Source organism: Drosophila albomicans, chromosome 2R (assembly GCF_009650485.2).
Source record: "Drosophila albomicans strain 15112-1751.03 chromosome 2R, ASM965048v2, whole genome shotgun sequence".
In the NCBI taxonomy this organism is placed as follows: Eukaryota; Metazoa; Arthropoda; class Insecta; order Diptera; family Drosophilidae; genus Drosophila; species Drosophila albomicans.
Genome location: NC_047631.2, coordinates 9,018,120 through 9,042,260, shown reverse-complemented (window position 1 = coordinate 9,042,260; position 24,141 = coordinate 9,018,120). Strand labels below are relative to the sequence as shown.

Sequence of the window (24,141 nt, the reverse complement as noted above, 5' to 3'; positions counted from 1 at the left end):
GTCCCCAAGTGGACTCACAAAAAAAAAAAAAAAAAACGCACACACACCAAAAAATAAATGAGGAGTGTGTGGGAATTCTGTGTGTAACATATGCAAATTGAGAAATCGCTTAGGAAAGTACTTTTTGTGCTGGGCGCCAGAAACTGGCTTTTGAATAATTTCTGCGACATGCGGGAATTGGTCGAATGCAAAGTGTCTGAATCATAAGGAAATTTGCAATATGTATGAAACATTTTACACTACATAGTCGTGTAGTTCCCCAACTTAAAGATAGCAAATGAATAGTTGAAACCCCTGCTAACAGTTGACTTTACGATCCGACAAAGTTGTGACGTGGAAATGTGGCAACAGACCACAATCGAGGTGGAGTGCAAATGCCCACAAATCAGTTGACCTCGCACAACAATCGTGCTTAGAAGTAGGCTTGCAAAAAAAAAGCTAACAACAAAGCCAAATGCTTGCGTGTCTGTGTGCTGAATTATTTATGCGCGCACGACAACAACAACAACAGTAACAACAATAATAGCAAGAAACAATAGAATCGCAACAACTCCAGCCATGATAGCAGCAGCAATATGTGGCCAAAGGGAGGAAAAGGTTAAACATGGAAACGTGCAAAGGGACAAATAAAAGCAGTAAAGAAAATAGTATGTATGAAATGACAGATACTGCGCAATTAAAATATATGTGAATATATGTTTTTAAAGATACGCCACTCCAATGTAAATTAATGAAATAATGAAAATCAATTTTAGAAATTCTTGACTATTCGTTAAATGTTTTGTTGGTTATCTAAAGTGCTACTTGAAGCCAACACATTTAATTTAATTATTTGTAACATAATTCAAACTTATGATATTCAAAGTAAAATAAATGGATAATCAAATCTAATAAATAAATAAAATGTTTTCTGTGTCATTAAAATTCCCAAGAAAACATTTCAATTCAGTTCAATCTGATATCATTCCGTAAAGTTCGAAATAGAATATTCAAAATAAAATGGATTGAAAATCTAATAAATCTAAAAGTTTTGCTCCATATAAACTGCTATTATCAGCCAAGACATTTCAGTCTAGCCAATTAATTGTTCTGTTTGCCATCTTAAATTTGTTAAACACAAAAAAAACACAAAAATATTATTCAAAATAAAATAATAAATAAACTGTCCTACACAATTGTGTTTATCATAATAAATTCAATGTGAAGCCTGAACTGTGTAGCTGAGTCTCTCATAATTATTTGAAACAGAAGCATACTGCAAAAAATATACTCAACATATTGCTAGAATAATTCGTTTCATTGTCATTTCATTATATAATGAAATGTAAAATTGTTATCAAAGTTTTTTTTCTAATTCTTTCCAAAAATGCCTTGACTCTCTAACGTTTTTACAGGGTATGACCAGAGACTGAGCTCCACATACACATACGCTTGTACCACACGCTTACACTTCGGTCGTTACACCCACTCACACACACACAGAGAGACACGCGCACATACGCAGACATCCGTAATGGCCACATGGCGCGACTCTAACAAAAGCGAGTTTAGTTTTTGACTTTTGCCTGCCACATTTCGTTGCTGTTGTTGTTGTTTTATATACTTTCTTGCTTTTTGGATTTTCCTTGGTCCTGTGTTACCCCTTTTTTTCGCCCTGTTGGCTGCACATGTGGAGGGCGGTGGGGGTGAAGGGGGTAGGCGTCAAAGGGGCGTGTCGCCGACAACGCCACGCTGTCTGGCTCGAGCTTTGCGTTTGTTACTTTTTTCGTTTTCTTTTTTCCCCACTTTTGTCTCCGGCTTGGCATTTGGGCGGCTTATAAATTATGGAATAAAATGTCGGCTTGAGCTCTCCCCCAGCTGCCCTGAGTCGAAAGTTTCACTACATAATTGCTTGTCTGAGTGTGTGTGTGAGTTTGAGTGAATGAGTAAGAGCGTGCGTGGTTGTAAATGTTAAATGTAATATCCGTGTGGAGCTGCTGCCTCTGTTGTTGTAGTTGCTTGTGGCTGCCTTGAGTGGCAAATACTTAATGTAAGCGAACATAAAGACTTCTCGATTGTCATGCCGCAGGTTAAACTCAAGTTACTGCAACTCACCTGAAACGAAAACGAAAAAAAGGAAAATCACGTTAATACCAATTCAATATTCGCAACTGCCGATAAGTGTTTGACTTATTTTCTAAACTGTCAGACGAATGTGAAACCATTGACCAACACAATCAATGTCAATTGCAGACTACCACCAGTTGAAGTAGATGAAGAAAAGCATCAATAAGTGGAATAGCCCAGCAGTGGACAGTATAATTTCAATATTGGAATTGCATTTGTCGGTTTGTGCACTGAGCGAAATAATTGGATTTAGAATTAACATAATTGATTGAATATTGCACAATTTTAAATTATATGTTTACCATAGAAAATATAACTCCAAATTATAAAAAATATAACTCAACATCTATTTTCAATTAGATTTCAGCAATTAATATCAAATAATGCAATTATTTATGCATTCAATTCATGCTTTTCTTAAGTGTGTTTTTGTTTTCTTTATTTATAAATTGTGGACGATGAATATTTGAAATGACTTTATTTCATTTATTTTAAAGTTCGTACTGCGTAACTACTTCTGCTGTGTAGTGTTTAAATATTAAAGTACTATAATAAATTAAACAGCTTTATACAGTAGTATATTATTAATGTTTGAACAGCAAATTGTGTTTTTCTCTCAGTGTGTGAACACTTTTAATGCTCGATGTAGTCGATGTATGTATGTACTGTCTGTGCGCCTCGATGTTTATCGTTAAATTCAATTTGCAATTTATAAGATTTCATGCAACAACAGAAGGCAACGCTTGTTATCGCACATATACATATACATGCATATATAGAAAGAGATACACACACCCACTCACATACACTTACAAGCAGAGAGAACACGCACTCTTTAGTTGGCCCCTATAGATATGCTATAAATTGTGCAAGGCAAATGGGCAAATGGCAGCTGCGCGCATTCCGTCTGAGTGCAGCACAATGCGGGAATACTACAAGCTGCTGGGTTTTGGCTACCAACGGGCATCGAGGCCTGGGGATGGAGATGGGGATACGACTTTATAGCAAGCATAGTTCATTCAAATGGAAGCCATACACTTGTGTATGTGTGTGTGTATATATATTTGTGTCATGTGCTGGTTTCGTGGCTTGGTCAGATGCCAAAGTCATGTCGACATGCCCACATGTCCCTTGCAAAAGGTAAGCGAATAATCAGAGCAGAAATTCAACTAACCAAACAAAATAAAAAGAGAGAAGAATATTATCTAATCTATGTGTACAAAAACTTTGCTTTTTTTTTTGCTAGTATAATAAGTAAATGATTTGTCATGTCAGCTGCTTTAGCGATAGTTTATGTGGAGATTTTCAATACCCAAAAGGACTGCAGACAAATAGAATTCGAATTGCAGATACTCATATGCAAAGCAAGCGGCAAAGCCAAAGGCAAAGCAAAAGCCAATACCAATACCAATACCAATGCTAATGCATTGTGTTCACTTTTTATACTACTGTCAAGGGAAGCAAACCGAATGCCAATTTGAATACTCATACGAGAGCATTCATAGAATATTCCCATCTATAATGTAGCTCGTTTCCGTCATCCGTTTTCCGGTTGCTGCTGCTTACATTCTTTCTGACTTGTTCACATCCTTGCTTGTTATGTACTCAGCTCTATTTGCGGCAACTTTTCATTTGTTTAGATATTTTGCCTGAATTTCGGCTGCGTTGGCTTTAATTTATGAGTCGCAATTGATATTGAAGAAATTTCTGTAAATCGCAATGACAACTTACGGAAAACGTTTGACTCATTTTAAATTACAAGTGTCTTGTTTAATAAATTAAATTAATAAATCTATTTTTGAAGGAGTATAAAGAGCAATTAATTATCATAAAAAGTTTAATTTAGTATTATAAACTTATTTAATAAAAGGATATACTAAAAATTTAAAATAAATAAGAAAATTTGAATTGTTTTTAGTTTGCAAAAATATTTTCAATCAAGGGAATATATTAAATTGACATAATCAGGAAATTAAATGCAGGTGAACAATTATTCACAATGAATACTTATAAGAAACTAATAAAGATTTTTTATTTAACAAATTTAAGGATATACAAAATTTAATGGTTTTTAATCACAATGTTTGAAATAGAAATTGAAAGAAGTGAAGTTTTTCTAGCGCAAGTAACAAAGTAGTTTTAGTGCTAGAAATGTTCCATGTTGTGGCAGTAAAATTGCGTGTGTTGCACATGCTTGCATGCTGCATGCCGCAAACCATGAGAGAGTGTGTGTGCATTGTGCTGCGTGCTTAAGCGCTTTTACTACTTAGTTAAACAATTTGGTTAAAAGTTGAAAAACACACACCAAGACACAACACTCACTCCTCTCTGTTGCTTGCTGCTGTTGCCAGCGTGAAACGTGCGTGCAACACAAGCAGCCGAGAGAGAAAGAGAGAGAGGAACACGATGATTCCCATGGAAGCGGCAGAGACACGTACGCGAAATGTGCTGCAAACTGGGCGTGGTTACCTGGTGGCAGTTGGATGTTGTGGCAACATAATTGCGTCAAAAAGCCAGTTAATAAGGTAGTGGGAAAAAACAAGCGCGAAGCGTGGCTTAAATTTAATTTGTGCAAAGAAGTTGAAAGTAATTTTCATTTTGTTGTTGGCCGAATGTTCTTTTCTCTGGCAATTAGCTGCCAAAGAGTAAATGCTACCTGTCGACACACACACACAAACACACACATACACAGGAGCAGACACATACATTAAATAACACATTTAAGCGAGTCGCCTGCTAACACTAATTAGGCACCACGCCCCCTCTTCGGAGGGGTGTGCTGCTAATTAAGCGTGAATTTATGCATACACATGTTGCGCATACGCCTCGTTTGCCCTAAACTACAGCTATAGCTACAGTTGGGAAGGCATTCGAATGCATAACTCAGCCACAACAGTCGTATTTCTATTCAGACACAGATACAGACACAGATACAGACACAGACACCGACACATACACATCTACATTTATTATTCATGCTGCCCAATTATGGGGCCTTCAACTGCAGAGAAACATTCAATTTTAATGTTGAGCGCACATTTTTAGTAACATTCTGTTACAAGCATTCATAGGAAGTGGTTGTTTCCACTCTTTCTATTCTATCTATCTTGGGATAGATTCTCTTTATATATTCCACATTTCAACTTTAGTCACAGGATATCCTAAAGTCGTGTCCCTGTTTACAGATGGGCAGTTAAGCAGATGTTTTTTTGGTCATTAAGTTTTATTTATGTGCTCGAACACAAAGCGCCTAAAAGACACCAGCGAAAAGAAGAAAAAGATTCAGATTAGCTAGAGTAAAAGAGAAAAAGATACGCTAATGCACACATAATTGCAGGCGCCATGCAACTGAGTGTAAAATGTCATATAATTTATGATCTGATTAAAAGCTTCGTTCTTCGGTCTGCTTTAAATAAACAATCCAATTATTCAAACAACAAATTTATTTGTTGCCTTCTGTCTCTGTTTTCTTTATCATGCTGTGAGTGTCGAAATGAGCTTATTTAAGCACCAATTGCTTTCACATTTCAAACGCCAAAAAACATAATGCGTGTTTGTTTATTTGCCACAGAGCACATTTCAACAAATAAATAAACACTTGTTTCATTTCTGAAGTTGCTTTGGGATGAAGACAATTACAAAATGAAATTAAAAGAAAAATAGTTCGATAAATTAAAAGCAGTTGCTGCAAGACATTTTTTGTCTGTGCTTTTAGTATTATCTTGCAGTCAGGACAAGACATGCCGGCTAACTAAGTAAGTAGTTCAAGTTGTGCTCTCGTTTAGCCATTGACTTTGAAGTGGATTAGGGCAAGAAAAAGTGGCATCAAATTTCATTTATAAGCTCCAGCAATTGATGCTGTTAAATCTGCAAACAATTTCCCCTCCCCCCTCCCACTTCCCAACTGAAGAGCACATTTATGAAATCTGATCTTTGGCCCTGGAAGCATAAAAACAACTTTAACTCTTTAAGCCAGCTGCAGCAACGCCAGGACGACGAAGGAAAGCCACAATAGAAGCCAGCTTGAAATGTGGCCAACAGCTGTTGCAAAGAGAACCAAGGCGACTTGTAAAACAATATAATTAATAATTCAAAAGCACAAAAGTTCAATAAATGTTGAACAGGACCAGACCAAAATCCTTAAAGAGCAAAACGAGAGAGAGAGAGAGAGAGAGAAGGGGCAACTAAGCGCTCTTGTAAAATTTCGGGCAATAAAATCAACTTAATTATAACAATGGTTATAAACAGCAGCAGCAACGACAGCAACAACAACGAGCCAAGCATGCTACACTCAAGAGTACTCGATGATGAGAATACCCTGACTCGAGTGTCGACAGCCCATCATCGGTTCAGATAGCAACGAAATCGTTAAACAACTTGTATATACCCTCTAATCATATTATTCTGATGTATTGAATAGTTGATTATACCTTTTCATAATTCATTTGGTTAGGGTATAGAAGATGCGAAGTGGTTGCGAAAAACTGAAACTTTTGTGTACAGCTTTTGTTTTTCTAATGAGCTGAGGCAGCAGCCGAGAACAGCAACAAGAAGAAGCATAATAATAACAACAATAACAACATTTTCATAAACTTGCCAAAATGAATTTAGTTGAAGACACAAGAAGACGCAGCACCAGAAGAAGAAGAAGAAAAGCGCCACGAGATGAGGATGAGGATGCTGCTTCTGGGGTTAAATTGTTGCGCATATTTTGCTTAACGAACGTAACGCACGTTAGCGTTTCTGCTTTTTCGGGGGCAACGTTGAAGTTAACTCGGTAAGCAGCTGCCGCAGTTGCCACGGCACGACATAGCACAGCACAGCGTTGTTGCAACAATGCCAACACAAACGACGTCGTCGCGTCGGATAACGAAACGGAAACGGAAGTTGCTTACAAGCGTTCAACTAAAATTCTAACACAGTCAGAGAGCATATATAGACAGGCGCACTCACAAACATTTATACAGTCAGACAAGTACGAACAATGCGAGAGAGAGAGAGAGAGAGAGCGAACGTCTTAATGGCATAAGCTTTAAAATCTGCTGCATACTTTATGGCGCTGTTAGTTGGAAATTTCTTTTGCATTTAAATAGTTGCAAGTGGAGTGGAGGAGCTCGCTTAATGCTGTGGGAGACGCCGCTTTGATTAAAACAAATAAATGCCATTTTATTCGAGCTCAAGAAATGCAAATGTAGCTGTTCAAGAATAAAATATTTAGCATATCATAGAGCTAGCTTTGAGCTGTGAGTGCAGCCTTAAGGGTGTTTACCTAATAACACGATAAAATGAAATAAATCAAATTCTATTCCAGTAAAATGCTACACTTAAATATTATTACAAATATTCTTTAAAGAGTTGCTAACAATGCGCAACTTGCAATTCTTTAAATATCGATTTAAGTCTCCAGCAACTTGATTACCTTTTATCACTCGCAAATTTAAGCCTTTTTAAAGCACGACAACAAATATTTATATATGTATTTATTATCAGAGCAGTGTCGTCATCGCCGCCAGCTGATAAAAAATATGTGATGTTGATATTTTTTGTTTACATTTGAAAGCAGGAATTCGTGTGTATGTCCATGTGTATGTGTGTGTGCTTTGTGTGTGTGTCTGCATTTAATTAAGTTTCTCAACATCAAACTCACCCTCGCTGAATTTCTCTCTGTCGCTCTGCGATTATCTCTGGCTGTGTTGTCCTGGTTCATGTGCGATTACGCTGATAACTTTCATTAAACCATTTTTTTTGTGTTGTGCTTTATGGCCAAGTATTTTGTTGTTGTTCTGTTTTTAATGCTCGTAAAATATTTATGGCATATTCAATTGAGCGTCTGCGAATTTCTACACTCTTAAACTGGATACTTGAACTTAGAAATAAAATGTGCAACACTCTCCCAGATTTCCATTTCCATTATGATAATATTTGTGTTTAGTGCTTTATCTCAATACCATCTATTGATCTGTTTTCTCTCATTTCTCTATATTAACATGTTAGGGTATTCCACCTTCTGCCTTGTGGAAATACTTTATTTACAACACATTTTTTATTTTATAAAATTTTTGCGTGAAAATGATAAGCTTTAAAGTATTTGGCGTTTATATGGGCGTATATTCACAATAAATACTGTGCAAATATTTGTTTATACACAAAAAATGCTTAAAATATGCATGAAATGTTTTTCCAAAGGACATTAAGTCCTTATAGTATTTGCAAAACACACACGATGAGTATAAAATGGCTCAGCTTGTATTAACAAATTTAAAATGATGTGCATAGAAAAAAATAAATATGTCAAGATAATGCCACAAAATTCTGTATTTGTTAAATGATGCGACATAATTTGTGAAAAAGTGCAACAAATTGAATAAATTGAAGTCTTATATGAGATGAAGGTTAAAGGCAGCCCACAAATAATATAGAAGATATTTATATGTTAAAGCTACATATATATTTAAATTTTGTAAGGAAATTAAGTGTAGAGAGAAAAGGTGCTAAGAAAATAAAACTTTGGGTATCGGGTATAAAAATTATGCTTAAATCGTCTAAGGGAAACTAAAACTAAAGAGCAAAGGTGATAAGAAAATAGAGTTTTTTCTATATCTTGAAGTTTCTTCATAAAATGTACATGAGGTGTAGTTCAAAGAAAGTCCACAAATATCAGTGCGCAAATTTAGAATTGGAAGTAAGGATGTTTACATAGAGGAAAAGACTTGTTTTTTATACTTTTAAGTTACTTAATAAAGTTAGGTGAAGTTTAAAGTAAGCCACAAATATCAATGGATCGTATTTCGATTTAAAAATTGTCTTAAAATCTGAGGCGATAGCAAAGGGGTAAAGACTTGTTCTCTGTTCTTGAAAGACATCCCGCAAATTTAAGTAAGGAAACTCAAAATAGGAAGCAAAGAAGTTAACAAAAAAGCGAAGGCATTTTACCTATAGATTCAAGTGTCTCTATGAAATATGTTCAAATGAGTTAAGAACCAATTTGAAGTCAAGAACCTCACTTCTCAATCACAATAATACCAAGCGATTCCTTGTTTCCAAAGGGTGCATTGCGCTTTATTATACGTCGTAACAATAAGTAAATTAAATTATCGGTTGCTTGCTTGTGTCAATTAATCCTATTTTTTTAATGCAAAATATATGTATAGGACGCCCATTATGCGGTGCATCCAATAGATATAGTTTGATTAAATATGGTTTGAGTAAATATGTTTGGATAATAGTTAGATAAATTGGTGCTCATAATTTGAGCTTCATTTCGTCCAGCATGCGATAGACTTTGATAAACTTCTTCTCGACCAGCTCCGTGAAGGCTTTGATCTCGTTGCGCACTATGGACAGCTCGAGAGCAGCGTCTGAGCTTCCTGTACCACCGCCATCGCACTTCTTGGAGACCTTGTTGCTGTCGTACCAGCAGGCAATCCCATCAACATAGTCATCGACCAGTTCCGGTGCAGTTACATCCTCCATGAACGAGATGTCGCGCCTCTTCACAAACGAACTCATCAGCAGTTGGAGGAAATCGCAGTTCCAGTTGTTCAGCTGAAAGTAGAAATACTGCAGCGCCTTGAGGCTATCGAAGATCGTGATCTTCATCGAGTAGATGCCGTTGCCCGAGATGTCCAGCATTTGCAGCTGCGCCTGCTTCTTGAAGAGACCCTCGGCAAACTCGGGAGCATTGATCGTCGACAGATTGAGACGCAGCAGCGCAGTGAAGCGCCTGAAGGGATTCCCCTGTAAATTGCCCAAGGGATTCTGCGATAAATCCAAGCCAGTCACATTGCTGGCATGTGTAATCAGTGGAATATCCGTCAGCGAATTATTGTGCACATCCAAGTCCCGGACAAAGCCGTGGATTGTCACACGACGCAGATCGCAGCCATGGGCGACGGCCTGCTCCAACATTGAGAAATTCAACGTCAGCTCTGGCATTATGTTGCCAGAGATGTCCAACAGCTGCAGATGGGGCTGAAGCTTCAACAACTCCGATTCAAAGGCCACAAATCGATTGTCCGCCAAATTGAGGCGTGTCAAATTCAAATTCCTATCGAATATGCCACGCGGCATCGCCTGCAATCGATTGCCAGCCAAATTGAGGTCCAACAATTTGCGCAGACCCGCAAAGACGCTCAGCGGCAACTGCTCCAGTTGGTTTCCGGCCAGCGAGAGTTCCTTCAGCTCCTTGAGCGCATGGAAGCTGTGATTGTGCAGCCCCTTGAGCTGATTATTCTGCAGTTGCAACGTGGCCAGATTGTCGGCACCAAGGAATATGTTCTTCGGTATGTCTTTCAAGCGATTGAAGCCCAAGTGAAGCTGCATCAGATTGCTGGCGCCCTCGAACTGCGGCTTCTCGAACGACTCCAGCGAGCAGTTCTCCATGCGCAGCTGCTGCAGATCCGGAAAGGTGTCGAACATCAGATGCGGTATCTTGGCAATGCTCGAGTTGAGAAACGTGAGCGCCAGCTGCTTGGCAATCGGTGCCTGCGAAAAGATCACGTAATCGCTGCGAGCAATGTGCACATCGGTGCAGATGCCCGCGCTGCAGTGATCCTGCAGCCAAATGCGACGCAGCTGACCCGCAGTGGGACCCACAGAGCCGCCACTAGAGCTGCCACTGCTGTGGCAGACAATCAACGCACATGTTGCCAGCAGCGAGAGTAGCAGTCGTCGCGACTGCCACATCCCGACCCGAGGACACCAAAGTAAAAGCGGCGCGAACAACAATGCGAGGAGACGACGTTTCGAGGAGGCGACAAGCGCCCAACGACGCGCAAGCCACGGCGCAACTTGCTCAACTGTTTGGAACTGGAAACTCGTCTCGTTTTAGTTGACACAAACAAGCAAATCCAAATGCGGGCTGGCAATCATGCCACACACACAGCAGCAACAGCAGCAAAAAAAAAGGGGTGCAACCCCAACAAGCTGCAACTCATTCGTCGCGTTGTTAATTCAATTCAATTATATGCTGGACATTTTTTCACTCGATTTGTTTCGAGTTTCTGCCCAGTCTCCAGTTTCTATTATTTACATATACTCGCTTATATACACTCACATATCATTTATGCTGCTCTAAGTAGCACGAAATATTTCATCTATGCTGAACTTTCAGTTTCATAGACTCATTGACTATTTCTATTTACTATTTACTATATTCGTAATTTAGTTTATTTCAATTTCGTGTCTATCTGTCTTTTTTGTTATTTTCAGTTACTTTTTGTTTATTCTTTGTTTAGTTGTCGGCTTGATGAAAATGAATGTTTTTTAAAGTAGGAAATGCCAAAATGCCGAAGGGGTGACCACTGTGGCTATTTGATAGAATAAATATTACGAAATTCCATCTGAAATTAAGCTGTGTAGTTATTTTTAAGTACTCAGAACTCTGCTTTGGATTTAATTAGACTAAAATTACATCCGCGGAGTTGAGCTTATCTTGGGAGTATAACAAAAGCTCTTAAGGAATTTATTTTTATATAATTTACAAGTTCGTTCTTATATCATTCGCTATTATTTATGTTTTTTTTTTTGCAGAAGAGCTTTGTAAGATGTCGTCACTGACCCGACCTTTATTATCTTTGGATCTCTATCAACGACATAAAAAATCGATTACAAGCTCAACAGCTTCTAGTTAAGCACCACACCCGAAGATCATTAAAAAGATAAGCCAATTGCTAGTTACAGCCTTAAGTGGAACCCGTTTTTGTGGTGCTCTGTTCTGACCCAGTTAGATTATTTAGATTTTCTGAAGAGAGTTGATTGAACTTAAGACTAAACCGTTAGATTAATGGGAGCGCAAAAGCACCTTCCAGGAATCAATCAATGATTGAGATTATTATCGCTGGGGTATAAAAGTGAAGAACCTTCGCACTATTGGCACAGTTAACCAAGATGATTGTCAGTGTGAAGACGCTGGGTAAGAAAACCATTTCTAAAGATAATAAACTAAGCTAACCATTTAAATTTCTAGCCCTTTTCCTGGGCATCGTTAGCCTTTCTCAGGCACAAGCGCTTCTGCCAGGACTGCGGGTGGCGGCCTTAGCTCGCAGCGCAGCATCCGATGCAGAGGTAGATAATCCCCAAATTGTTCTATATACGGCAAGTGATCAGCTCAAGCGCAGTGATGAGGACGATGGGATCAATGGGCCGCAAATTGTGGAGTCAGAGTCAGAAAAGGACAGTCGTCGAGTGCCCGACTATCTTTATTCAAACACGATTCCCATGCTGAACGAACAGAATGTCAAGTACCAGGTCCCTCAACTAACAGCCCTGCCCATTGCCTATGGCCCACCGATCATCTCCGGCTCCAACCGACCCTCCGGCAATATTATCAACAACAACAACAATAACAACAATGTGCCTTATGTGGTAGTGCCTCGGGTGCAATTGGGGTTCAATGTCCATGGACAATCGAACGTCAATTGGCCGAGTTTCAATATTTTGCCCGAGAACTCCGCCACACAAAAGGAGGATACTTCGGGGGTGCAATATGTGTACGTGGCTGGACCACCAGGAGAACCTGGACCACCTGGACAACAAGGTCTACCTGGACCTCCAGGGCCGCAAGGACCTCGCGGCTATACCGGCGCAACTGGAGCACGAGGCAGGGATGGACCTCGTGGTCCACCTGGCTACTCGTCGAGCAGTGCTCAGAGCTCGGCTCAGAGTCCCCAGGGTCTTTGGTATACGCAGAGCAACAGCAACATCAACGGCAACAGCAACAATAAGCCACAATATGAACATTTCACGAATGGTTATCACAACTGAGCACATTAAACACTGAACTGAAAATTGTTTGGGGTTTATTTTTAGAAACGCGAAGGGGGCTTTGGGGAATTGAGCGTTGCTTTGCCAGCAGTGTAATAGAATTCTGCGGACATTTGCACTCGTGATTCCCCAACAGTTGGTGGAAATTGCGCCCGTTGTGTAGCGGATGATTTTTACGTCATTAGAATATCAGACAATATATTTAAGCACATTTGGATCTACATTGAAGAAATCAGAAACAAGGCATTTTACAACAATGTACGTCATATATTAATCAATGGGCGCATACAGAAGATAATTCTGATTAGTAATCATGGTATCCTCAAACTACTTTTCACTACGTTGCATTCAGTAGGAAATAAAATAAGTGTCATACCAATACTGATTACCGACACTTATTGTGATGAATGCATTTTTTTTAATATTAGTTATGAATTTACAATAATTAGTATTTATCAGCTGATTTTCGTAGAATTGCTAAAATTTTGAAACGTTTTTTGATTAGATTGAATGAAAAGGTATAATTATATCATTAACCTATTATAAATATTATCACAAATTACAGATGGATCTTAAAAATTTCGTAATGACTGCTCAATGTGCTGAATGTATCCAAATTAATCGCTTCTTTAATATATATAGGTAGACAAGACAAAATCATTTATTTTAAAGGCAGATTTTTAATGTTCAAATAACTGTACATTTGCATAACGGTTGAACTGTATAAAAAAAAGTTTAAATTGATCCGTTAAAACAAAAAAGAAAAACATAAACTGTTTATTATATTTATTGTTGATAGCAAGAGAAATAAAATCTTCCTGCGAACAAGCGCCATAAATTTCATTGTTATAATAATATTCAGAATACGACAATTTTTATACCCGCTACCCATAGGGTAGAAGGGTATTATAACTTTGTGCCGGCAGGAAATGTATGTAACAGGTAGAAGGAGGCATCTCCGACCCTATAAAGTATATATATTCTTGATCAGCGTTAACAGCCGAGACGATATAGCCATGTCCGTCTGTCCGTCTGTCAGTCTGTCCGTCTGTGTGTCTGTCCGTCTGTCCGTCTGTCCGTCCGTCCGTATGAAACACTGGATCTCAGAGACTATAAGAGGTAGAGCTATAATTTTTTTTTGACAGCATTTGTTATGTTTGCACGCAGATCAAGTTTGTTTCAAAATTTTGCCACGCCCACTTCCGCCCCCGCAAATCAAAAAAATCGAATAACAAGCGTAATTTTAAAGCTAGAGTTGCGAATTTTGGTATATACAATATCTACTATAGTAGTTATGATTCCTGAAAATTTGGTTGCGATCAGATAAAAATTGTCGAAGTTATTAAAAAAATACTTTTGTATGGGCAAAAACGCCTACTTACTAGGGGTCTTAGTTGCTTTGGCTGACAATCTGGTATATTGTGCCGTCTATGGTATATTTTGAATGCGGTACTATGTCGATAAACCAAATATACCATTTGGTATTTTTTTTAGTATTTTTGCAGTATATTTGGTATATTTTGAGAAAATACCGCAAAATATGTTACTTTTATTCAAAATGGGTAGCGGGTATCTCACAGTCGAGTACACTCGACTGTAGCTTTCTTACTTGTTATTGTTATTCTTAAGATTTCTTTTTTAATTCTTAAGAATTTTGATGAGACTACAGCTGACGATTGAGAGTAAAAAAACTCCTAAGAGAGAAACTAAAGATACTACCCAAATAGTTCTGTAGAAACGCTATTCAATAAAGTAATACAAAAATTTATTACTAAGTCCGATTAAGCGCTGAATTAGAAACTTGCTGCCATTCAACATAACTAGAACTCAAGTATGCCTGACTTTTTGAATTGCCCATTCACTTATTGTCCCGCATTCTGTTCCCTGTTCTATTCCCCCGCATAATTCCACAGAATCGCACTTCAATATAGCAAACGCAACACGTCTTTTTTTGGGGGCACGTTATGTGCATACGTGAGATTATTTAGTATAGTGCTTATTATATGAAATGTCGTACTATATGTCAAAGCGTAAAGTGTCGTCTGCAGAATGAACACTCGTGCTTGGTGTCATTTTATGGCACACACACATACAGACTCTCATATACAGATTCACACACGTAGACACACTAACATACTCATATTATGATGATTGTGTGTAATTTACATAGATTTTGATACCCCGCTTGACGGGAGAAGCTTTGCCTTTTTTATTGTTTTTTTCTCATTTTTTTTTTTGGCTTTGGTTTTGGTTTTTGGGGTGCCCCATTGACGGCCATTCAATTGGCGACAGTTTACGGTTCTTGTTGTTGCTATCTGAGCAGCACCTGACAACGACAGCGACAACGTTGTGTTCTCCCTCCAATCTTACCCTCTCTGAGCTAAACTCTGTCCTGTGTGTCACATACACGTAAATGATATCACATTTACACACTACTATACAAAATCACTAACACACACACACTCACTTACACACCTACAGCAACTACACCTACACAGCGACACTCTTAGTGAGCTGTTTCTCATGTTTCAGTCGTTTGGCATTTTGGGGTCTGCGAGTGTCGCCTCGTTGATGGCAACAATCTGTGGCATAGTCTCTGATCTTATTGTTGTAGTCGTTAGATTTTATTGCTCTTCACTACATAGCATTTACAATAGTATCACACAATGTTGCTGTTGTATTGTTGTCACTACTATTGCTAATGCTTTTGGTGTTGCTGCTGCTGCTACTGCTTCTGCTGCAGTTGTTTGTCCCGCTTTACTTAAATTGATACGCAGCACGCATTTGTTTCAATTAAATGAAAATGTTTTATGTGCTTCGTGTCGCTTTTACAACTGTAAAACACAGGAAGGGCACTTTAGACTGTGTGTGTGTGTGCTGCGGGTGTGCAGGAATTATGTGTATTTAATTGTATGAAATAGTTTAAGAGTCGCAGCAAATACAGCAAACATTTTTCTTCCATTCGACATTTTCAAATCATCGCAGTACGGAAAGGCCAATCCGGCTATTTAGCTAACAGTAAGTACGATTTATTGCATTTCGTACAAAAATTCTCTGTTCAAGTTATTTATATTTTAACTTTGAATTTTTTTGCAGAGCTATAAACAAATAATGAAAACCCATTTCGTTAAAAGTATATTTAAGGCTGCTATCTATGCTTTATATTTTTCCCAATTTATTTTGTGTTTTGAGCATTAAGCTTACATAATATTTTCCGCTTTTTCATAATAATTTTTGTATATTAAAATATATTTGTACAGCAAAATATATTGAACAATATTTTTTATATGAACTTATGTGTGACGATCAATATAAAATTGTTTGCTTTCCTATAGAAACATTTTTATAAATGCTCTTTCATTCTACCCACCCCAACGACAAGACAAACGCACATATTTCTTGCCTGTTAATGTGATTCAAATACAGATAAGAATACAAGAACATATGTGAAGAGAGGCAAGCATGATAAACAAAATGTGTAAACAGGCAGAGCACGAAAATTGAATAAATTTATTACGAAGAAAAACTTAGCAAAATATCCAGAAGTTGCAAAAAAAAAAAGTGCGTATAGGTGAGGCAAAAGTGAATATGAACAAGAAGTGAGTTGGCAAAATATTTGAAAAGTAAATTAAAAGAATAAAGTTTAAGTAATGCTTCGATTTTCAAAGATTAAATGTGAATAATATTCAGCAGATACATTTTATTTTTTTTCTTATTTATTGTGAATGTTAATCGACTTTCTAAATTATATTATTCGCGGAGAAAAATATGAACAAACGCCACACAAACAAATACCTAACTTGACATAAATAAATATCTTCTGACTTTGATGACAGCCAAAGAAAATGACTGTTGAGGACATTTTCTGATTGCAGTTCCAACATCAAAGGAAATCTCGACATTTCTTGTTCTTGTTGTTTTCCGTGTTTTTGTGTGCTGTGTGTGTGTGTGTTTGTGCGATTAAGTTAAAATGTTAATAAATATGATTAACATGCCGCTTTTCTTGCTGTTGCCTTCTTGCCGTTAACATGATTATGGCAATAAATAATAAAGTGTTGCCGTTGCTTGTCCTCCTTCTCTTTGTTTTTTGCCACATGCCATTTACACGAGCTCAGTGTTTCACTTTCGTTTTCATGGAAATTCAAGAACATCTCCAAATGATCTCTGTACAACTTTGAAGTTAGTCTCGCGCCACGTGGCGTATGCGTAATAAGAGAATCACTTAGAAGTATTCTGTGTTCGGTGTAATCAAATGTCTTCATCTTTATGCACCCTTTAAACTCTTCGAAGTGAATAAATCATCAAGTTTACAGTTGAATAACTCATATGGTTAATTTACAAAAGTTGTTTTCCACAACATTCTCAAAAACATTCTTAGTTAAAAACTTGCATTAAAACGGGCGGTAAATTATTTTGTTACAAAATACAAGCAGCAGAAAATAATAACTCTGTCAGTCCGTGTTGGGCGGAGGCGAAAACAGCAACGGCATTAGAACAAAAAGTTGTCCGTAATTTGCAAGCAAGCAAGGGGCCGGCCAGCCAACAACAAGTTAGCCAAGTCAGCGAAATGAACATTGGCCGGAACTGTGCCGTTTTGCGTGGGAGCAAAAAAAAAAAAAAAAAAAAAAAAGAATTCCACAAAAGGGAAAAGATGAAAAAAAACAGAAAAAAAGATAAATAATGCAGAGAAATGCTGGTGAAAGATAATAGGATAAGGCAGGCGAGAACAGGCAACAGCCGGAGTGGACATTGCAACAGGAAACGTCGCCATTTTCATGCCAGCTTTTCTCTTCAACTTGCATATTTCATGAGGCGTTCAAACAGAGCGCGAGAAATGCTTAAAATGAGCAAACCATTGCCATTTGCCATCTGCCATTCTCCAGTTACAGCTCAGAATATGAATCAACTGCAAACTCAATACCCTTCGCATTCAATTCGTATCGAATGCAACTCAAACTGCAAAAAGCACTTGGCGTTTTAATATTACTTATTCATACCACACTCTCTGTCATGCCATGTAATCCAACTTGGCACACTTTTGCCATCACATTGTAATGAGTTGAGCGCCTATTTATTAATTTTTGATGACAACAAGTTCTCTCCCAAAAAGGATTCTCGCTCACATTTCAGGCAGCTTAAATGTTGAATGAAACTTGTTTGCTAAAGTGAGCCAAAGAACTATAGCATACTTTTTGAGTGCACTTCTCGCAGTTCATTAACGTGATTTATGAGTCTGATGCTCGGATTACAACAGTCACTTGAAAATCTTTAAATACGATACTTACGTAGTACACTTGCAAACAAATTTGAAGGAGTAATTGCTTACCTACAAAGAAAGGAAACATTTTGTATACATTATTAATAAAATTTTGTGCTTAAAGTGATTTTTATTGCAGTTTAAAAGCTCTATGTCTAACCCAGTCTAATCTCACTTAATTCAGACATACCCCTATTATATTTCCAATTATGTTCATTTAACTTATTTGTTGTCTGTTAACCGGGTTTTTTATACCTGCTATCCATAAGGTAGAAGGGTATTTTAACTGACTCCATAACGTTTATCAATTCTTGGATAAAGTAACATTTTTTTGTACAAGCATTAATAACTACAGTTTTAATGATTCCTGATCGGATAAAAAACCTCGATGACCGTTGTCTTATGCGTCGGGTGTTGTATGATGAAAATTTGGTGTATTTTGTATTCTATGATGTACTATATGTAATAGTATTTCAATATACCAAATATCAAAATCGGTTTATTTCAAAATTTTTTCGGTTTATTTACTTCGTATATTTCTATAGTGGTATATTTTAAATGTTATAGTATATCGATGTATCAGATATAGTAATCGGTATATTATTATTATTTATTCAGTATATTATTTCGGTATATTTACATAACACTACCGCACTGTTTTATTTTTTTTAGAATTAGGTAGCGAGTATCTTGCAGTCGAGCTTACTCAACTGTAGCTTTTTCTCTTGTTTTTCTTCTACGACTGCCTTTCGTGGACTTAACGTTTCGCTTAGCTGCAATTATACCGCACACTAATGACTTTTAATTAACTCTCCAGATTTGTATGCCGAACGAACGCACATGCGGTATAATGCCTTCTTCTGTTCTCTTATCTCGAGCCTTGTTCATGGCTCAGGCTAATGCCTAGTTACCTTTCTATGTGCGTAAGCGTGTGTGTGTTTGTGTGTGTGTGTGGTTGTGTGGGGAAAGCAGACGCTTCTGCTGGTCCATTGGACATAAAAATAGCCCAAAGCGGTGCCATTTCAAATGCAGCTACACCGTTTGCCTTAGCCAAAGCCAAAAGCTTAATTACAATACACACACACAGAGCATTCACACGTGTACTCACACACACACACACACCTCGAGAGAGGAAGAGAGAGAGAGAAATATAGAGAGTGAACTTGTGTTGTTGTTGTCATGATTATTCATAACTTGGCAGACATTCGCTTTTATTTATGTGGCCATTTACACAACTGCCTCGTTGACTTTTCCTGCTTTTCCTGTCATTTCCTACCATTCTTTTCTGTTTGCATGTCTGCATGTGTGTGTGTGTGTGTGTTGGACGCTCCTAATAGGTGTTAATGTGTTGAATTGTCTGTAAGTGTGCCACACGTAACTTGTCCACAGCTCGGACTCTGGCCATGGCTAACTAACCAACGTCTAACGTCTAAGCCAGAAGACACATTTCGTTTAGCCCCCAACGTGTATAAATGAACTCGGTTTCTGCCCCGTGTTGGAAGTGTTAATGAAATTTTGTTGCTTTTCTGCCATGTGGGACTTGGCCAATTACCACAAAATGGTCAATGATAGCGATATCGATGTGAGCAGTTGTCTGCTAATTGTGTGAATGGCAATCTAATTGCGGCTACCTATAGATATCCAATTTTCTGATGTAACGAAATTAAAAAGCTTTTGTTTCGTTTGTAGAATATCCTAATAGTTGGAAAAGTAGTAAATTGTGTTGAATTTAGTATTTAGTTATTTGTAAATGTTAATTTTGATACAAAATAATATAATAACTAAAAGGGAGTGCTAGCTATTAAGTCCATCGACTCAAGCGTTGAATTTAAAAACATGTTTGTAATGTAATATACAAAAGAGTCTGTAATTATTTTGTAAGAACAATGTTACACCAACATATCAATAGAAATATTGGTTGAGCCTTCAGGCCATGAAATACATGTAACATAGCAACAAACTTTTCATGTTTCAATAAGTCTTCACATAAAACATATTTTGAGTTTGAAAAAGTATTATTTAAACTTGATCAATCTACTTTAAAATCGATAACATTAAGCTTCTGTACACAAGTAAAATATACATATTCGAAAATTGAAAGTACAGCAAGAGGAAATACATTCAACTTCAATAAAAAGAATTATATTTCTTTAAAAATATAATTTAAATAATTGGTATACACATACCATATAGTATACAGATCTATTTAATATTATATATTTAAAAATTGTTATATCTGACATATGTTAAAAAAAACTAAAGTGGACACATCTTTTAAATTACGTATACGTGCACTTTTTGCCAAGTTGTAGATAATCTTAAATTTATACATACATACATACGTGCGTGCATTCTTGTTGTTGTCCGAAATGCGGAATATAAAACTACAGACAAGTGTCAGATGTCGCACACACTAAAACTAACCAAGTGCACTGCAATGTCTCTTATTTACTATCTCTCTCTCTTTTGCTCGTTCTCTTGGCTATCTTTATGCATGTGTTTGTGCTTGTGGCAGCAAATGCTTTCATTACGGTTCAAGTGCAACACCGAGTGGGCCACTTGATGTTGACGTTGAACGGCTGACTTTGCTCTGCTCTGCTCTGCACTGCTCTGATCTCACAATGACCCTGAACGAGATGCACCCGAGTGACGCAGCGCAGCGGCTGCGGCTGTGGCAGCCGCCTAAAAATATGCAGCTCTACTTTTTTCTTTCTGCTCTTTGCTCTTCTCATTTCTCCTGTAGTGCCACTAACAAGTAAATGACAAAATGACTAAGTGTCTATGTGTGCGAGCGTGTGTGGAAAGCAGGCTAAGGTCAACGGCTAAGTTCAATACACACACACAGACAGACAGACACATACAGTCACATAATTGCAACGGTGATTGGCATCCGTTATGTGCGTCCTTTTACAGCTTTGCAGCTGTCAGGCAACTTTTCAATGTCATGCGAAACGAACAGCACGAAAAGCTTTTGTGTCGTCAACTTTTTTGAATGCCTGCCAAATCCCAAGCCTGCTTTTAGTGTGTCTCTGTGTGAGTATGTGTGTATGTCTAAAACAATCAAATAATTCTCTGGCTGATTTATGGACATGTTTCAAGTTGATTAAAAATTGAAAAGCCATGCAGCATTGACTTTTCCATCCTTTCCCGATGTAAATGAAATTTGGTAATTAAAGTTGTCAGCATCGAACTAATGTCGTGACAATCTGCCGAGGGCCGAGAGTAAATGAATTAGATTTGTTTACACTTGCCTCGTTATTGCATTGGATATTGGAGAAAGGGTATTGATAATGCATCATCTGGCCAAAAAATTGACACCCAATTTGAATATCGATTTGAGTGTGCCAGCTGCAAGGGTTCATAAATCAATTTTATTGCTCAGAATGCAGTTGATGTTATTTCAATGTAATTGCAAACGTAACATTCACATTCATTTCTGCCAGCAGGCTGCGTTTCACAAGGATACTGCATATCAATCTAAAATCAGATTACAATTCAATGCTCCTGGACGAAGCAGCAGAATGATGGATAAAATGATTTATTAGTTGTTGCTGTGCTGTGCTGTGCTGTTGATTGCTGGCAATGAATTTTCTTGCTTATAATTTGTGGCTTGTTGCTTGCAATTGACTGATTTATATTTTTGCGAAAGCCACATTACAAAGCAATCGATTTGAAGAAATATTCAGTTTCAAGATATTTAGTTTAAATGCAGAAATTCACAATTAAATCACATTACATTAATAATAATAATAATTTAAAATACATTCTTGCAAACAACAGCTTGTTAGTATTCGGAATTAAGTGAGTGTTTTGTGAATATTGCCATTTAATTTCCAGTAGCAGTTGAAATGCCAATCGAAGATCCAAATGCCATAATATATGAATGTGCGTCTAATAATTCACTCAAATATTCCCATTCGTTCTACTTCGTGAGGAATTTCACTTGCTGAAGGTATACAATGATTTAATGCCACATTATGCGCCTCGCTTTTAAGCCAGTTGAAGTGCTTGCTGACCAAAAAAAAATCCAAAAAAAAAACATTTTAATGGCCAGCGGACTCGCAGCTGCATCTGCTGAGCAAGTTGTGGTCAATTTATTGCAATTTAATTACGCAACAGCTTCAGTGCAAGACGAAGAACACGCACACGGATGGAGGAAATAATAAAACAAACGGGAAACGAGAATGAGCAAAAGAGCGATCAGTGTTATGGCATACACGGCGTATGCGTGCTATTATCGACACAATGTCAAGCATACGCCGCGTGTGTCCACCACATAAAGATGGTATTGGGAAATTAATGTGTGGACTCGCAACGAATGGCCATCTGCTAAGACAAATATTATCATTTCATTGAGTATCGATCACTTTAAGAAAATTGTGGAACCATTTAATTGGAACTGAATGGAAATTAAAGCTGAGTTGAATCATTTATTACGATTAATCAAACGAATGGTGTAAGCTGTCAGCGCTTGCACATTTATTACTATTTCATAATTTTATTATTTGGTTCATCAACTTTAATTGTTTTGACTGCTTGCACATTTTGTCGGCCATCGAACAAATTTCATTCGAAATTCGACAAATATTAAACGAGTATGCACATAATTGCTAACGGTAGGTTGTGGCAAACATAACATTCCGTTAATCAAGCGTAAAGCGATGATTTGATTGCGCAATCATCGTTTCCCCTTGCTCAAACAAAAAAGAAATATATATATATATATATGCAATTGCTAACGATTTGTTTGGCTAAGCGCAAAAAATACAATAATAAAATGGCAAACAAGTGGAAGTGCCAGCACTACTATTTGAGAATACCCTGGAATGTATTTCAGCAAAACTATTCTGTCGAAGGGCTTACCATGAAAGGCAAACAAGAAGTGAAGTGTGTTTGAAGTAAATGTTTAATAACCAAAAGACTCAGACATCCAGCAAATGTTCCTTCATTAGCTCAACAGCTAAAACTACCCTTTCTGCATTTATATACAGGGTATAAAAATATGCCTGGCGGCAAAAAGATGTCCAATATTTATGCAGTCAAAATATTTGCCACAAATTTCAAATTTTCACTTTGGCTTGTTGTGTGCAATAAAGCTGTCACGCTTGATTGAGCACTGCATAAATTTTCTCTTTTAGCTCGACTTTTCCCTCCATTCTTTCTTGTTTTGTTTCCTTTTTCCCTCCCAGTCCAACTGGAGGGAGCGTTGGGGTTGGCTGGCAATTAAAATGGCCCTAAAATCAACTCAACTTTGACTTTGGCAAATGGTGCGATATTTTGTGCATTCACTGTAACTGTGACTCGACTGGACTTTGGGCCTTTTAATTAAAATCACAGCGCGGCAATTTACTGGCGGCGCTACTGTGACAGTACTTTTTTTTAACGGCTGAGAAAGCCTGTGGCTGGAGGGAGGAGGAGAGCGGCGCGTTGGGTGAAATTGCCGTCGATTGGCAAGGCTTTGTGTAAGGCTGCCTGTTGACCATTAGCAATTTTTCACTTCAATAGAGCCGACGGACGGCCTACAGCGAAAGGGAGGAGATTACCCAAAAGAGTCAACAGCAAAGCCAGGGGGCGTGGCCCAAAAGAAGAGCAAAGGAAAATTAAAAAAGAGCAAGAATGTTAAAACAACATTTGAAGAAACAACAAAACAGCCTAAATGAAGCGAGTTAAAGGAAGTTGTGCTGCAACAAATTTGCTTTGTGTGTGTGTGTGTGTGTGTGTGTGTGTGTGGCAAACAAATCTTAAATTAATCTTGCAACGCATCTCCGTTAAGACTCCCATTTGCTTGGCTTACACTCTGAGGCGTGTAGCAGCCATTTTATTATTTTGCCATTTTCCGTACAAAGGCAAGAGAATGCGCAGAACATTTCCAAGAATATTAAAAAAGAAGATAAGCCAACATGATGCGATTGGGCGTTAACAAAAATGACCATAAATAAGGTGGATATTAAGGGGAAAATGTTCTAATACACACAGTATGCAACTAGAAGCGGTTTTGTAAACAGATCTCAGCT

The 24,141-nt window shown here is 37.6% G+C and overlaps 3 protein-coding genes across 5 annotated transcripts in view; 1 reads left to right on the top strand and 2 right to left on the bottom strand.

Moving 5' to 3' along the window:
* The window catches only part of LOC117574052 (furin-like protease 1), a 164,208-nt gene that overhangs the window by 33,521 nt on the left and 106,546 nt on the right, over positions 1-24,141 (bottom strand). The window lies entirely within an intron of this gene.
* LOC117574054 (leucine-rich repeat-containing protein 15) lies at positions 9,122-10,925 on the bottom strand. The gene has a single exon (XM_034257666.2). It carries the CDS (start codon positions 10,789-10,791, stop codon positions 9,349-9,351), a length of 1,443 nt encoding a protein of 480 aa, XP_034113557.2. The 5' UTR covers positions 10,792-10,925; the 3' UTR covers positions 9,122-9,348.
* On the top strand, positions 12,061-12,870 carry LOC117576700 (collagen alpha-1(XVII) chain; the record flags this gene model as incomplete). Its single annotated transcript, XM_034261706.2, has 1 exon — positions 12,061-12,870. A coding segment is annotated over one exon (810 nt), but the record flags the coding sequence as incomplete, so codon positions are not given.

Bases quoted from the DNA above. Each gene is read 5' to 3' on its own strand.
- LOC117574054 (XM_034257666.2), bottom strand. From the start codon at position 10,791: ATGTGGCAGTCGCGACGACTGCTACTCTCGCTGCTGGCAACATGTGCG.